Source organism: Octopus sinensis, linkage group LG3 (assembly GCF_006345805.1).
Source record: "Octopus sinensis linkage group LG3, ASM634580v1, whole genome shotgun sequence".
In the NCBI taxonomy this organism is placed as follows: Eukaryota; Metazoa; Mollusca; class Cephalopoda; order Octopoda; family Octopodidae; genus Octopus; species Octopus sinensis.
The window spans coordinates 114,310,683-114,328,256 of NC_042999.1; the positions used below are offsets into that span (position 1 = coordinate 114,310,683).

Genomic DNA, 17,574 nt, shown 5'->3' on the forward strand with positions numbered 1-17,574 from the left:
GAGGTCCAAAAGGACAGTGCAATTTGTAGAAGAAGAGAGTAAATATTTTAGATTAAAACACTCAGAGAACACGAGACCAAAATGTGGTGATGGTGGTAGTGAGAACAATAACTACATGGAGAATTGAAGGTCACAAAACGGAATAAAGAGAACAACTCAGTACATCCAGAGTAAATTTACTTGTTTACTAACAAACTCATGAAGCAAATTTTGTAATATAATTGAGGTAATTAATTAGTCAATGAGCAGAAGGAACAGTGTCTACAGCTTTTGCATGCCTTACCAGACTGGTGAGACTTTATTACATATTTGATGTTTAGTTTGAATGTCAAATAACAGAATTACATACATGCACATGTGTATGTGTGTGTGTGCGTGAGAGAGAGAGAGAGAGATACCGGAATTCTGCAGGGTGAATGTTCTGGAGAGAAAAGATTGTGATCTAAGAGGTAGGGTATTATGTTGTGTTGTGAGTGTAGCTGGAGGTTGAATAAAGTTAGCTAGCAAGGTGAGAGGAGAAGAGACCCTTGTGGTATTGTACAAAAGGTAGGCAGAAGAAAAACTCGTCTGTGGTTGAATCAGGCTGGGGAGTGAATTATTGCCAATCAGTCAAGTGCCTTTCTTTACAGCATTAAGGGGAAGGGCGGGGCATTAAACTATTTATGATAATAATTATAATGATAGAACAGGTTGGGGTGATATGCAAATTCAGATGCATTATTTTGATATATGGCACAAATTTGAGAGAGTGGTGTGTGTGTGTGTTTGTGAGTATGTAAAGAAACAGATAGCACATTAAACGGTATATTAATGTATCCTAACAGAAGCTGTGTAGTAAATGTAATGTTGTTCTGGATGAAAAGAGAGATAAATTACACTGATAAGTGTGAATTGTGTAACTCACATACACAAAGAAAGGAATAAAAAAGTGGGGGAAGCTAGAAGAGTCATTAGGTTGCTCAGTGAGAATCTTTTCTTCTGATCTCAGAGATACAATCAATTCGTTGATCCAAATTCTCTTTATCTTTCTTTCACTTATTCCCCTTGACACATAAACACTCTCTTCCAATATGCAAATGGATAGCTCTTTTACTTTGTAACCAGACATACATATACACACCTTTATGCAACAAAAAAGAGAAGAGTGAGAGAGAAAAGAAGAAAGTGGAGAGAAAATACAGAAAAATTTCATACGGATTTAGTTAATAGGTTTCCTGAAATAAGCTGTATCACATAGGTCAAGCCAGCTAGCTACCAGTGTCCAGAAATGTTGAAGCCTAAACCAAACAGTAGAGCTAACACAAGATGTACAATAATATTTGCAGACAAGTAAATTGGTTGCCAAGGCAAGAGTACAAAGTACATGTGAATTTGTCAGGTTTACGTGTAGCACAGCTGAGATTAGACACAACAGGTTAATTCAATAGATACACAAACACCCTCACAGAAGTTAGGATTCAAATGTGCTATTGGTAACGAGATGCAAGAGATTAAAATACACTAACACTAACAGTGTAAATTCTAAGGTTACTTGGAAAACTATAAGGTTGATGGAAGCTCATAGAGAAAGATGAAATATATAATTTCTTTTGAAACTATTTTCTTCTGAAGCATATGAAATTTAAGTTGGTGTAAAGTTCACACAGGTAATGTTGTCTTAAGAGGGAACATCTTTGAAAACTATATCCTTTGTTATACACACACATATCCTCTATTTTAGTCATTAAGTCAAAAATTAAACTAACTTTGGAACAAAAATATTGAAGGTCCAATCTATTTATATTTTCCATTATAGCATAACTCCACTGGTTAAACTTTAAGTCTTAAAACACTGTACTTCATTATCATATCAAAGAAAAGTACATATGGTTGGATTTAAACACAGTCTCAGTGAATGAAGTACACTGAGTAGTGGATTCTAACATCACCAACCCACGATATTTAATTTAAAATCTTTATTACCATATGAGCTGCAGGGCAATCTTAGTGGTGGTGCTGGTGACATGAAAAAAGCATCTACTACACACTGCAAAGTAGCATGATGTGGTCCTTAGACCAATCAGATTATGTCAAACCACCAAACCCATGGTAGCATGGAACGTGGATGTTAAATGATGTTGATTACTGTACCTTGATTTTGAAACAGATATGTTGCGGACTTGGTAAGCAAAAACTGAAAAAAGCCCATTGTGAGTGTATCGTTATCTCGTAAGTACATTATAGTTGTAAATGATGTCATTCATCTCTCATCTTCCATGAAAAACATGTCTAACCATGGGAATACAACATATCTGGAGATATAGCTAGTGCAGATAAAAGTAGCAGAAACAAAATTTAACCAAAGTTTTTTGACATAGTTGAAGAAGGAGTTATGCTGCATAATGATAGTGTTGTTGACACTGGCTTAGAAGAATCCTGTCTGAAAGAACTCTTTATCAGTTAAAGCAATCATTTGAAAAGTAAACAGTATGGTTATCCTAGAAAGGTTATTGTGTCAGGAATGATTTCAATACAGGAGTCTTTTGGAATTAAAAGAAAAAGTTATGCCCAGATTTAATGTTTTAAAGGTTTGGAGAAATTGGTAATGCTGACAAGCATCAGCAACATCCTTAACCTTTTGGTATTGAGATTACTGTCAAATGTAATGCTTGTTTGTTCACATTGTTTTGCATTAGCCATGCGTTATATTGCAGCTTGGAGATTTTGATGATGTCTTGTTTATTTTTTTTAGAATGGCATAGTAGGGCAGGTGTGAAAGGCCAAATCTGGCAGGATTGAATATAAAATAGGTGGAATTTTTGTGCTGAATATGGCTGGTTTAAATGTTAAAGGGATAAAGTTGTTCAGTACCTGAAACAAATTGAATCAAATCACTAATGGAGACATGAATGAATTAACTGCTTTGTCGTTTAGGACCTCAAGGCAATAATGGTTAGGGGAAAAAAAAAAAAAGAAAACCACTCCTATAACTTACATGGGAATGCAATGCAGAATAAGTAATTCAATGATTCTGATTGGGAAAAATCAACTATTTTAGGAATACATCTAGTATGAAAGTAGAAGATTGTATCTAGGACAACATTAACCAATGTGCTTACTTTTTTTTTATTTGAGGAGGATATGCTTGTTATTTCTAGCAGTTTGCGTGATTACATAGATCTAAAATTGGGCTTGTAGAATCTGCACTGTAGTTAATAATAGTACCAACTTTATATGAATGGTACTATCAAATGTGATGTAGTTCCTAATTAAGCAATTTAAATTGTTATTTTTTTTTTTAATTCCAGGCACAGTGTATCTAATGTGCTCTCCTATTTCTAAAATAGAAGGGTATAATTAGAGGAAAATTTGGCTATTTGTAGTAGGTTGAGTAACCAAGCAGAGGATCTCCCTTTTGACCATAAAACAAACAGTGCAATATGAATGATAGTGGGTTGAGAACTGTGCTTGAGTTGAGTAAAAAACAACTGGGATTGAGCAGTCCCATGATCCATAAGTAGACAGTAAAATAGCCAAAAGATCTGTTGTTCTGGACATGCCATGTTTCTGCCTTTTTGGGAATCACATTACATGTTGACACACAGTGATTAATATAGGAAAGACTGTGACAGTCTGGATATGTTTTACTCACACCACAGTCAGGTCTGTTTTTGTAAAAATAAATTCTTGTGAAGACTGCAGTAGAGGTAGGCACAGAAGACATGGTCATAACATAACAATTACTGTTCCTCGGCAATTATGATTGCTCTGCACCCCAGCTAATGCTTGGAACTAGTAACGGGACTGTTCATATTCAGTCCACTGGTGGCAAGAATATGCTGAGAGGTTGAACCCAGCATATTCTTGCCACCAATGGTCCGATGTGGAGGCAGTGAATTTGAACTTGAGATCATATTGGTTTGACAAGCTTACTCTGCCTCACTAGCTCAACATGCCTTGGCAGAGGGAGGCAGTTTTTATGCTCACACCCAGGAGTATTTAAGTTAATTACATCAACTCCAGTACTCAACTGGTACTTATTTTATCAACCCTGAAAAGATAAAAGGCTAAGTTGACCTAGTAATATCATAGCTATTTTCTCTGTTTGTTTGCCTGGGTTATGAAAAGAGTGTGATTATTTTCAATGTTTTTTGTAGTGGTTTTCAGAAGTTTTGAATATGTGTCGGACAGTTTGGAGGGCTTTTTTTTTCATACAATAACAGAGAATGTTTGCTGTGATTCAGCAAACCATGCACCTTTCATCACCAGACATTCCTTCACTTTTTAGTATTTTTGCTTTTGCATTGTTGTGAAGATGGTCTTTAAATGCCATCAGTGCACAACCTGTGACGGATGCAAAGTGCTCATTCTGAGTATAGGCAGAATGGTACAAGAACTTGCAGACTAATTGGGAATGAAATTAGAAACTATTGATCCAAGACATACTTACAACAGATAGAATGTCCACCGATCATCATCAATATCAATATATGAAGCAGCATCAATGAAGAACAAAAGGAATGTTTGCAAGCGTTCATGATAATTTTTGAAACCAGGAGAAAGAACAGAGGCTTTGAATACTTCAAAAGTACGTTCACAATTATCTGAAATTAGCAAAAGCAGAAGAAGAGATTAACAATCAATAAGTAATATACCCTAATTGATGGGTAATCATACACAACATGTAAAGTGGTATATGAGCAAGGAATGACAAACATTGGGTTTCAATTTTCATTCTAGATTTTATTTGGTATCTATGTAGTTGTTTAGCTCCAGGTCAGACAATCAAGCCAGCCTGTGATCAAAGGTAATCCAGTCATGGTCATCCTGCTTTCCTTTTTTTATATATTTTAAAATTTATTTATTCACACTTAGCATTATATATAGAACAAAATTAATCCATATACTTTAACCATTTTTCTTCAAGAGGGTAATGTGTAAAATGAGGGAGATTTGGCTGTGCTTTCTGAGTAGGTTGCCTCATACTTGTGTAAGAGAAAAAGAGAATGTGTGTGTACTTTTGATCAAGTACTGGGGTTGATATGTTTGCCTAAGCCCTTGAAGACGGTGCTTCAGCATGGCCACAGCCCAATGACTGAAACAAAAGGTAAAAGGCAAAAGACAAGTACAGCATCACAAAATCTTTGATAGGGAAGTGGTAACCATAACTGATGATATAGGCTCCCTCACCATACTCATCTGGTACTTTAATTTTATTGAAACCTGATGAATGAAAGGCAAAATGGATTCCAGCAAGATCTGAACTCAGAACTTGATGCTTCTTGAAATTTGTGACCAGTGCAGTTGCTTCACCACCTCTTTAACGACTCATTCACTGTTCCTTCCTGTGCATTATTCTATGCACCATTTGTACAATTCATGCACATTTGCCTACTTTTTTTGATGAGTTTTGGTGTGCCTGGCCACTGTATACAATAATTTCATTATTATTATTATTATTATAATAATAAGCATGATGGGCGTATTGCTTAGTGGTATTTCGTCTGCTGCTCCGTTCTGAGCTCAAATTCTGTTGAGGTCGACTTTGCCTTTCAGGGTCAATAAATTAAGTACCAGTCAAATATTGGGGTCAATACAATCGACTATCCCCTCCCCCAAAATTGCTGGCCTTGTGGCAAAATTTGAAACCATTATTGTCATTAAACGCCACAAAGATTTTTATCTGTTACTCACTGTACTTATTGGTAAGGCTACACATTGACTAGGATGTTCAATAAGGTTAAGACACATTCAGTATTGTCTTTTGTACTAATGAAAATGTAAAATGATCATATTAGTTTTCAAGTAATATAACTTTCCTCTTCTGCCACAATTTAATCTTACTATTAGTTTTTAATGTTCTATGCATATAAGTGCTCCCACCCACTTAACTATGAAAACAGAAACAACCATGTTATATATCATAGGACTTAATGATTCTACAAATGATAAGATGCCAAGAGAGACATGGTACAATCAGAAAATTATTCCATAAAACTTCTATATAATTTTTAATAGAAAATAATGAGACTAAGTAAGGGAGAGAACTAAAATAACAGAGACACTTGATATTATTCACGGTAAGTTGACACAGATTAATAAGAATGGTAAATGGACACAGAAGTTGCAATTTTCAAGCCAATATTAAGAGCATAAGCAATGTAATTTAAACCGGTCATGGGTAAACTGCACCCAGTAAGACTTCCTGAATGGTATAGCCGATGAAAAATTAGCTTGAATTCTTCAGTTGGCCTGTCTAATAATGAGTCATATCTCATGCAGCTTGCTTCTTGAAAAAGATTTGCCCATATTCAATTTAAACAGCACTGATTAGGCAGTGAAACAAGATTGACTGACTTGAAACAGAACCATGCTCTGATATGTGATCAATTCATGGAATATTCTTTCTGTGGAGCCCAGTAAACAACAGCTCCTGATCCGTCTGGGTTAATTAGCAAGATGCCAAGTAACTTGGCATCTCCACAACCGAACAAAGATTCAGTTTTATCTAGTTCTTAGGGGCACTCATCCTGTTATCACTATGAAGCTGGAAGCTGATGTTATTGCTCTTGCTCAGAAAGCCTGCCAGGGACTGATAAAAACAAGCAGAATCTGGTTTCCCAATTTGGGCAAAATGACAGAAAATGTCAGAAGTTGTAAAGCTTGTCTCTACTGTAAATGAGCTCCCTTTCAGAAAGCCCATGACAGAATTTGTGCATGGACTTTAAAGGACCTATTGAAAGGAAATCCCCTATATTTTTCCTCCTAATAGATGAGCACAGTCATTTCCCTGAAATAGAAATTGTCACAATAACCTTGGTGGATTTGATTCTGAAGTTTCATATAGTGTAATGCACCTATGGTATTCCAAAGGTCGTAAAAACGATAATGGATCTCCCTTCCAGTCAAAGGAATTCAGGAAATATGCCAAGCTGCAAGATTTCATACATAGGTGAATTGAGCCAGAATACCGTGAGAGCAATGGACTTACAACAAGTGTCAGCCCAGCTGAAAATTTAATTGTACAATCACACCAGCCAATGTGATTCAGCCATTAACAGAAAGCAAAAAATTTGTTTCATAAACAAAACCATGTTACTGACTACCAGATACATATTGGCAACCATGTGCTCATAAAACAAAAGAAGTCTACAAAAGGGAACAGGCTAATCAGAAACTAATCCATAATGCATTCCAGTAGAAATATCTCCTGGAAAGAGCAGCATGTGTGTGCCTTACAGGGAGAAAGGTAAAGGAGTACAATGGAAATAGTGACAAAGAGGATCTGGGCCTGCTGATCACGAACCATCTACAGAAAGCCAAAACACAATCTACGAAGGCAGCAGCAGATGTCAATCAATCATCAAGTAGTGTCAGAAATGCGATACAGCAATAGAAATCATTGACCTCTGCCTCATCTATGTGCCTATCTTCAGAACTGAGATGGGTAGAGGTGTGATATTCTGAGAAGTTCTAGTTTAAGAGATAGGGAGTTATCTCCCTTGCAGGACATTTAACGACACATGACAGGAAGTAGGAGAGAATATAAATGGTGGTTTCCTAGAATGTATGAGGGTAGCCTCTTGTGAGTTTCCCTGTGGCGCATATGAATTCGGATATTGATGTACAATGTTCATAGTGGTATCTCCAATCTATGGACTATATTCCCAGGAAGGCAGCCTATTCTTTGACGCGAATCCAACCCTACTATTAAAGAAGTCATTTCAATGGCATCTCTGTATATGGCTTGCAGCCTCTTACACCTTATTTCTTTTTTCCTTTTTAATCTACCATTAGACTACTGAATGTGGAACCCAGTCAAAAGCCTTCTGTAGGTCAACAAATGCTAGGTGAAGTGGCTTATTACTCGTTAAATACTTTAGTAGCTGCCTCACTCAAAAAAGGCACAAACCTCATCTCATCCAGGTTGATTTACTTCTAAATATGTTTGTGCTGTAACTCTTTCAGTACCTTTTATAACTGGTTCATCAATTCGATGCTTCTGCAGTTACCACTCTCTAGAACGTTTTCATTGTCCTTGCTTTGTAATGACACTGTTACACCAAAGTTGAGTATGATGTGTCCTACGAAGTGGTATCAAAAGTTTCCCAGTCTAGTTCTGTAGCGTGCCAACAGATAGCAGGACACGGTTGTGTGTGCAGTGAGAGCTAGCAGTGACCTTCATGAGGCAGTGTACTTCACAAGTTGTGAAATTTGTGCTTTTGTGATCATGTCTATGCTGTAGTCTGTGATTTTGTCATGGACAGGAAGTTGGAACAAAGAGCCAATGTGAAATTTTGCATTAAACTTAGTACCAGTGTATTGCTGCACAAAGTAGCTATTTTGAAGGAGATGATGTTAAATTGTAGGTAAATAGGTTATTTGATTAAACATAACTAGTCCAGGAACTTTTTTATATCCCCTAGTACTCTAACTAGATATTTCTTATCCCTAATAGGACCAGCTCAGCAGCCTTCATTTCCTTCATCATGCTTTTGACCACACAACTGTTAACTGCTGATCTACTTGACATTCCCCTCATACAATGGCTTGCAATAGCATTTCCATGTCTCTTTCACTTTGGTATAATTGAGAGCCAATATGCCACTAATATTCTTGTGGCATCATGTAAAAAAAAACATCTGTGCTAGTGCCATGTAAAAAGCACCCAGTACACATTGTAAAGTGATATGTGTTAGGAAGGGCATCTAGCTGTAGATACCATGCCAAAACAGACATTTGAAGCCTGGGTAGCTCTCCAGTTGACCAGCTCCTCTCAAACCATCCAAACCATGCCAGCATGGAAGACGGACATTAAACGATGATGATGATACTATAAACACTCCTTCACAATGATGCTTCTGAGCCTCATGTCACTGAACATATGCAAACATGTTACACTAGGGTTCTCATTTTGCTAAATATAACACACGTCCAGCTCATCTTCTACCTACATGACACTGCCTTCTCTCTATTTTCTTGTAATCTTTCAATGACTGTTTAGAGTAAAAATCAATAGCATAAATCTTACGAAATTGGGATATTATTCTGAAGACTATTTTCAGTTTGATCCTAATTAATAGGTTACTTTATATTTTCATAGGAAGATTATATATATATGCCAAGTGGTTGGTGTTAGGAAGGACACCCAGCTGTAAAGATCCTGCCAAAACAGTTACAGAGATCTGGTGCTGGCTTCTGCCTGGCTGGCTCTTGTCAAACTGTCCCACCCATGCCAACATGGAAGGCGGATGTTAAACAATGATGATGATCATGTAAATCTGTTAATGTAAAACGTTTTTGAGTGTGCTCATAAAAACTCTTATGCTATTTATTCTGGCCACCACTTATTGTTCCCATCTTCCAGAGTAAATTTACAGGAATTTTATTAGTCTGGTGCTGTTATAGCATTGGATGAATATAGTATTAACAAGAACTTTTGGATGGAAATTCATAAATCCTTTAATACATTGCTATGTATGCTTCCACAAACTCCATGTTTTAGTTGTATTCCACATCCATAGGATTTTACAACAGAGGTAGTGTGCAAGAGAGAAGACTGCATTGGTATGGCCATGTAATATGTATATATAAATGAAGACAGTTGCATCAAGAAGTATCAATCTCTGGGATGAAGTGGTGGGAAAAGATTCACAGACGTTTGAACTCACAGAGAGGATGACAGAAGTCCAAAATACCTGGCGGTTTGCTGTGCTTGCAAAGACATGTCAAGGTAAATACAAGTGTAGTTGCACCTGCATACAGGCTCATCCCCTGCAACCCTCTCCAGCTGAGCATCCCTAATCTTGCAGGCTTGTAGGTACTGGTACCATGTAAAAATCACCTGTGCTGATGCTGTGTAAAAACACCCAGCACACTCTGTAAAGTTAGGATGGCGTTAGGAAGAGCATCCAGCTGTAGAAACAATGCCAAAAGACAGGAAGCCTGAATAGCCCTTCAGCTAATCAGCTCCAGTCAAACTGTTCAATCCATACTAGAATGGAAAACAGATGTTAAATGATGATTGGTAAATTCCATGGATTTTTAAAGTGAATATTAATACACATGTTTGTTTCCTCAAGCAAAAGTTGCATTATTTGTAATATCCTATGGATGAGGAATACAACAACTAAAGCATGGAGTTGTGCAAATGTATGTAGGAATGCTTTTAAAGGATTTACAAATTTCCATCCAAAGTTCTTGTTATTGCTATATATTATATATATGTTGTTCTTTGGTGCATTTCCATATCAAACTTGATCGAGAAGATTTATGTTCAAAGGAAATCCAGATGTGATCTAGCCTTTTATTTAGATACAATGTATGTAGGACTACATTATTTAATCACAGCTTGCTCTTTTATCAGATAGCAAGCTGTGATTTGAAGGAGAGTAATTATATACTTGTGTAGTAAACACACTGGAGTACAGGCAAACTCTATCAAACTGAATATATAAACCAGTTACAATAAAAGTAGGATATATTATACATGAGTTATGTTGTCAATGCTTCTGAGAAAAAAGTATCCTGAAACTTCATCCAGGATCACGTCCTGAAACTTCATCCAGGGTCACATCCTGAAACTTCATCTAGGGCCACATCCTGAAACTTCATCTAGGGTCACATCCTGAAACTTCATCTAGGATTACAAGCAATTTTATTTCTTTACTGTAAATTAATATCAAAAACAAATAATGAAGATATATGATTTGCCAAATTTTGCAGGAAAGATAGCAGTGGAAGTTGGGCTTTTGAACCTAATAGATAACACCTACTAAATTGACAGTGGATGGTGCATGTAGTAGAAGGCCCTCCCATCTCCTAAAAGGGAAAAAAAGCTGAGATGACATCCAAATCCGAAGAGGTTGGTCTAGAAGTGCCATTGATTAAGAAAGTAAGGGGAAGAGTCATCAAAGAAAAATCTGATAAGTAATGACACTGAAGAAAGACATGCAAGAAATTGCTACAAAACGATGTGAATGGAAAACTTAATCAGAGTGAAGCAGTACTAACCTTTATGAATTTGATATGAATTTACTTTTTCTCCAGGGGGTCTGAACAGGTGTTCTTTTTCAAGTGAACTGACAAAGTCATCAATATTGGTCAGGTAACCTGGGGGCATCATTTCTGCTATGGGTTTCTCAACATCGTCGGCCTGACAACAGAACAAGATGAGAGGTTATAACAGAAGACCAGGTTACATTTGGGTAAAATGATTAACACAAAACTTTTTAAAAATTAGGGAGAATAATTAACATCCAGATACATATAGAGGTAGCAAGGGTGAAGCCATACTGCTAAATTATAAATACAAAAAAAAAAAAAAAACATCAGAGAGTAACACAGTCTGGTGGAAGAAAGTGCAACCAAGTAAAACTTAAAATCAAATGCAGTGAAAGACAATCCATTAATGGGGTGAAACCAGCTCATCATATTCGAAGTATATATTACATTACCCATATCTATTGAAAGTCTGAAGAAGAAAACTAAATATTAATTATTTAATTAGTACTAATATAACCACAATAGCTATGATCACACTGGACTCAAAGGGTTTATGATAACCATGGACACAAAAGAGGCAAAGAAAAAGACATGTGGCATGTTCAAATAAAAGTTTCTTTACATTAGCATTTTTGGAATATGAAATTATGTATATGTTTTTGTTTACTTCAATACTATCTCTGATACAAAGGAATTGCTCAGTCTTTTTCCTGAAGTTTTGGCAATAGTAAGAATTACATTTCTTGCTAGCCATTCCTTGAGTCTGTTAAGTGAAAGTAAGATAAGTTCTTTTGTTTTTGTTAGGTAATATGCCAATTCTTATATGAAACATAGCATTACCAACTGAATCAGTGCACAACTTGGAACTTCTTGGCCTAGAGGAGACAAAAGATTAGAGACAGCTTCTGCAAGAATTGAACTTAGTACACAGATGGTAAAACTAAATATTGTAAATATTTAGTTTGATGTGCTGCTTAATTTTGTTTATTTGCAACTTACTTGTAGAGAAAGTTTAAGTAGCCACTAAATTCAGAGTTGGTCTTTAGAAAAAGTGGGGCTTTGATCTTAAAACTTATGAAGGAGATGACAGAGGACCAAGATATGTGGCGCATTGCTGTACTAAAGAAGACTTGTCCACCAAAACAGAATTCAGATCCTAAAACCAAAGTGCTTCATAAAAAGCATTGGTGTGGGTGCCATGTAAAAAGCACCCACTACACTCTGTAAAGTGGTTGGCATTAGGCAGAGCATCCAGCCATAGAAACCGAGACAAAACAGACTATGAAACCTGATGCAACCTCTAGCCTAGTCAGTTCTTGTCAAACTGTCCAACCCATGCCAGCATGGAATGGATATTAAATGTTGACGATGATCCATGTCAAAAGTATTTCAGATGTGGCATATTTTATGAGTCATTTCTCTTTATCAAGTTATGAAAGATATAATCCTTGATTTACTACAACAGAGAATATTGTTTTTGGAAACAGCTTTTGTGATGCCATCCTTTACTGTAACTCAGGTTTGAACCCGAAGGATCATATGTATTATTTTTACACAAAAGAAAAGCAAATGAACAATTCTTAAACTGGATAATTTCACTTTTGGCTATTGTGAATAATAGACTGTTCCAATAAGTATTATAACAGTAAGAGTTAATTTGCTATTTTGTTCATCTACAAACTTGCCAAGTCTCATTTGGGTATTTATACAACCAGCTTTTGATGATACTCTTACCAACAAATACATAGAAAGTTACCAACTACGATTTTGAAGTTATCTGGTTGGCATTTCATCCTTACAGTACCGAACAGATAACTGCAAGTTGTTTCAAGTTACACAGCTTGCACATCCTTCATTTCCTTGTACAGACTAAAATAACAATTACCGTGCAATGTACACTCACAAACCATTTTACAGCTATGCAGCTTAAAATTAATTGCAAGATATAAACTGCAGCTTATAGTTGCACATTCTTCAACCTACATTGCATTAACAAAATCTCTACTTCAAATAGAACTCTTAATTCAGCTAGTCTCAATAAGAGATTTGTGTTTAGGTGAGTACCCAAAGCAAAAAAAAAAACCCCACATTTTTGCCACTTCATGTAAATGTATGTTTATTTTCTATCTCTTTCTTTTTGTGCTGTATTAAAAAGGATATTGTAAAACTGAAAGAACAGTAATACACAAATACTCTGTATAACACATTTTCTATACATGAATTAATAAACATTGACATACAAACATTTGTAAGACTCATTTTTAAGAATGTATTTATGTGCTTTGCTCTTTTTTTTATATATAATTAACACTAATTACTGTTTTATAATAATTATCCCTTATCCTACCATTTAGCATTAGTAGGTCTATACACTACAAGGCAGTGCTCCAGCATGGCCACAATCAATGAAACAAGTAAAAGAATATGTATATACAATCACTTCATTTGTTGTCTTCTTTTTACCACTATTCAATGTTATTTTCTACAATCATAAACCTTACTTGTATAGAGTAAATCAGTTATTGTTATATAATTTACCTCAATGAAGTGCAATGAAGGTCAATGGTATGCAAGGAGTTAAGAGAAAGAAAAAATCTAAAAACAACCCAAGAAAATATATATCTAGTTTGAGTATAAAAACTAGAACTACAGCTGATTATGTTGCTAGAGTATTAGTTTATGAGTTGAGGCATCAGCCTATAGAAAGAAGGTTCAATCCTATGGTTGCACTGTTTCTTAGGAAAAAGTACTGAACTATGAATGGTTCAAGTCACCTGGCTGCAGGTAAACAACAAAGTGGAGTTTGATTCACAGATGTAAGCAGCAAGGGTAACGATAAGAGAAGAGTGCTTCATTGGATGTGGTCTGCTTCAGTCCACCTGGTTAAGAAGGCACAGGCAAAGCTGCATGGTGATGAATTCTGCTTCTCATCATGAGGATCAGAGTTTGATCTAACTGTATGATACTTTGAGCATGTCTTCCATCATAGACTTAGGTCAGTCCAAGACTGAAATTAGGCACATGGAAACTGCTAGATGGATCCACAAAGATTTGCCCTGAGAGTTACATTAAGGGAACAACTGTCTAAGGAATAATCAGCCACTTACATTGAACAAGGAATCCTTTTACTTGAAGGCAACCGAAAATCACTCCAGTCTTTGCCTGAAGATAAACTGTTTCAGTGGTGCTTCATTGATCAGCTAAGTTATAGATACTACTCATTATCATGAAGTAAAGTAAATAAAACTAGTCCAAAAACCTAAATGGTAAATGTATAGTAACAAATATTTTAATCAAGGTAACATGATAACATGCCATCATTCTTTCCTGAGAGTGTGACTAGTGTCGAGATTATATTATATCAATTAACATGGATGAGTTCTCTAAAAATGCCCTTGTTGACTTCCAAGAATCATCAGTGTTAGCTGACTGCATATAGTGTCTCTTGAGTAAATCAGTGTAGCTGAACCTTTTCAAGACATAAAGATGAAAGGAGGTAAATTCACTAATAAATGTAACGAAACATTTGTTGACTTTACAATGTATCCATTATTTTACAGCAATGAGTTGTCCCTACTAATTTATTTTGCAGCAAAGCAAATTGGAAACTTAAAGAGGTGTGTTGGCCATGAACACAATGCACTGTAGGTTTCAAAATATGATCTACTAGTGCCTTTATCAGTTGCCTAGCACCCTAGTAATTTGGGCATCTGTGGCTCTATATCAATAAACATACTCACGCTAATTCCATCAAATTTTTCTGGGGTCACTTTGTCCAGGTACTTTATTTTCAGGTAAGTAATTAGAGCACCAGCTGTGTAGAACAAGTCTAAGTGAAGATCACGGTAGCCAAATATACTTTCACTGGAAAAAGCAAAACAAAATGATTAATTATCTTGAAGACCAATAAAATTGTGACTATATTGTGTGTGTGTGTATATATATATATATATATATATTATATATATATATATATATATATGGTTGTGTAGTTAGGAAGTTTTTTGGAACCACATGATTAAGAGTTCAGTACCTAGTGTGGATGCTGTTGGCCTGTATCTTCTACTATAGCCACTGGTTGACCAATACCTTAGTGAAATTGGTAGACAAAAACTAAAGAAGGTCATGGATATATGTATGTATGTGTGTCAATGAGTTTGTATCTCCCCTCATCTTCATGTGTGCTCTCTGATTGTAAAGAAATGTTGAAACAAGCAGCATCACATTTTGTTTCCACTCCTCCTCCATGTAAACACATCTGGGTTGTTTGTTGAACTCACGACCTTATGAAGGTAAGTCGAATACCCTAACCACCAAGCCATGTGCCTTCACACACACATAGAAATATAGATGTGTATCAATGAGGGGCTTCCTTCAGTTTTCATTTACCAGATCTACCAACAAAGCTTCAGTCACTAGAGGACACTTACATAAGGTGCCACACAGTGGGACTGAACCTAAACCATGTGGTTGGCAAGCAAACTTCTTATTACATTCCTATGCTTACACACACACACACACACACACACACACACTTATAAATATTCATGTAGAAAATTTGGGTATAAACATCAAAGAATAAAAACCACAGTAACTAAGAGCTCAAATAACTGGTTGTTAAACCCTAACTTAGTTATGTATCACAATTATGTAATTATACATTTGTCTGCTAGATTAAGACTGGTATAAGGGTAAATAACAATAACTATAGCCACTAATACTAACTACTATGCTGTACATTAAATAACATAGTCCTAGATACACTATGTCTGAATAAAAGGTGGAATGCTCACAGCTGGATTATGTCTGGATTAGGACTGATCCGTGGCTAAACAATAACAGCCACAAATACTAACTACGATACTATACAGTACATAATGTAATCTGAGATACATTAAGTCTAGACAAAAGGTCACACCTGGATCATAAGTGTTTCTGGATCAGGTCTGACCTGGGGCTAAACAACAAAAGCAATTGATACTATACTATACATTAGATAGTGTAGTCCTAGATACACTTATGTCTGAATAAAAGGTCACAGTTGGATCATCAGTGTATTTGGATCAGGACTGACCTGTGGCTAAACAACAAAAGCAACTAATACTAACTATGATACTATAAATTAAATAATCTAGTCCTAGATACACTATGTCTGAATAAAAGGTTGAATGATAATCACTAACCCCAAGGTTTTCTAATATTTTATTATTTTCAAAAGGAATTAAAACAATGTGTTTTATTTGGTGTTAATACACTAACAAATTCTGCCAAGGTCGACTCCACCTTTCGTCTTTTAGGGGTTGATAAAATAAGTACCATTGAAGTAGTGGGGCCCAATGCAATTGACTTACCCCCCTCTCCCATAATTGCTGGCCCACTGCCAAGATTTGAAACCTATATGCAGTGACTTTCACTTTTATTCTAAAATGAATTTCAAGAACTGTTAGTTATTTATATCTTGCAGCTTTATGTATCATACTGCACTATTTTAGTATCATGTTATCCACTGTTTAGTTGGCACTGTGCTCCAACCACAAAACCTGCCAGAAGCAAGCAGTAGGCTGTTGTTTAAGTAGACTTAGCTGTTATTCTAAGTGTTTAATCATAGCCTTACTTACTTCACAAAATGTTGTATAAAAGACACTCTCAGCTTCTTCACCCTCCTTCTCATTATTATTCTTATAATATTGCTTACATTGAGTTCCCAAATCAACAATTTGTGTGTGTAGCTACTGTTTAGCCCAAAGTTATCACAGAAATCAGTTATAGTCAAAGGCATTCTAGCCATGACTGTTCTGTATTTTTATTTTTTTCAGACTATTGTATATCAGTCATTATCCAATGTCCTCCCAACAGCAAGGAGGGAAAGAGGAGTGGATTTAGCTGCTATTTCTAACAGGTCAAACACAAAGAAACTCTTTTGGAAGAATGACATTTCAAACCAAAAGAACATATGACTGCTCATTAATATTGATTAATATGCAATATTTTGTTATATTTCTTTTATGTTCAGAATTCAAATCCTAACTAAAGACTAAAAGAATGTATATGTTTTGTATTTGTTGAATTTTGAGAGGGTGATTCTACTAATAATGACACACACACACACTGGTTGTGGTACACTTGAAGGGCATCCAGTCATAGAAACCATGTCAAATCTAACTATAGAACATGGTGCAGCCTCTGGTCTTGCCAGTTCCTGTCAAGCTGTCCAACCCAAGCTAGCATGGAAAATGGACTTTAAATGTTGATGATGGTGGTAGTAGGTTCATGTGTATGTTTGTCAGTGTGCTCTTGTTCAGTATGTGTGGAACTGTTAATTAGACAGGCAACAGGAAGGGCATCTCGCTATTGAAAATCTGCTTCAACAAATTCTGTCTGATCCATGCAAGTGCGGAAAAGTAGACAGTAAATGAGTGATAATCTATTTTTAAGGTGGTAAAGATGCCTGTGTGCTTTTTTCAAATGGATAAAAGCACAAAGTGACATTGGTAAACTCAGAATGTATATGGCAAGGCATTCATTCTATATGATGGAAACCCCTATAATTCTATCAGGAGTTGACATCTATATCACCATCTTCATTCTTTT

The 17,574-nt window shown here is 35.9% G+C and overlaps 1 protein-coding gene across 3 annotated transcripts in view; it reads right to left on the reverse strand.

The window, feature by feature from the left end:
• Positions 1–17,574, reverse strand: part of LOC115209863 (histone acetyltransferase type B catalytic subunit) — a 186,084-nt gene that overhangs the window by 153,581 nt on the left and 14,929 nt on the right. For all 3 annotated transcript variants that reach the window (XM_029778440.2, XM_029778439.2, XM_036501237.1), the window contains exons 4-6: positions 14,724–14,847; positions 10,993–11,134; positions 4,430–4,583 (exon numbers count right to left, since the gene is read on the reverse strand). In XM_029778440.2, coding sequence (XP_029634300.1) covers positions 4,430–4,583; positions 10,993–11,134; positions 14,724–14,847 — 420 coding nt within the window. The remainder of the gene's footprint in view (positions 1–4,429; positions 4,584–10,992; positions 11,135–14,723; positions 14,848–17,574) is intronic.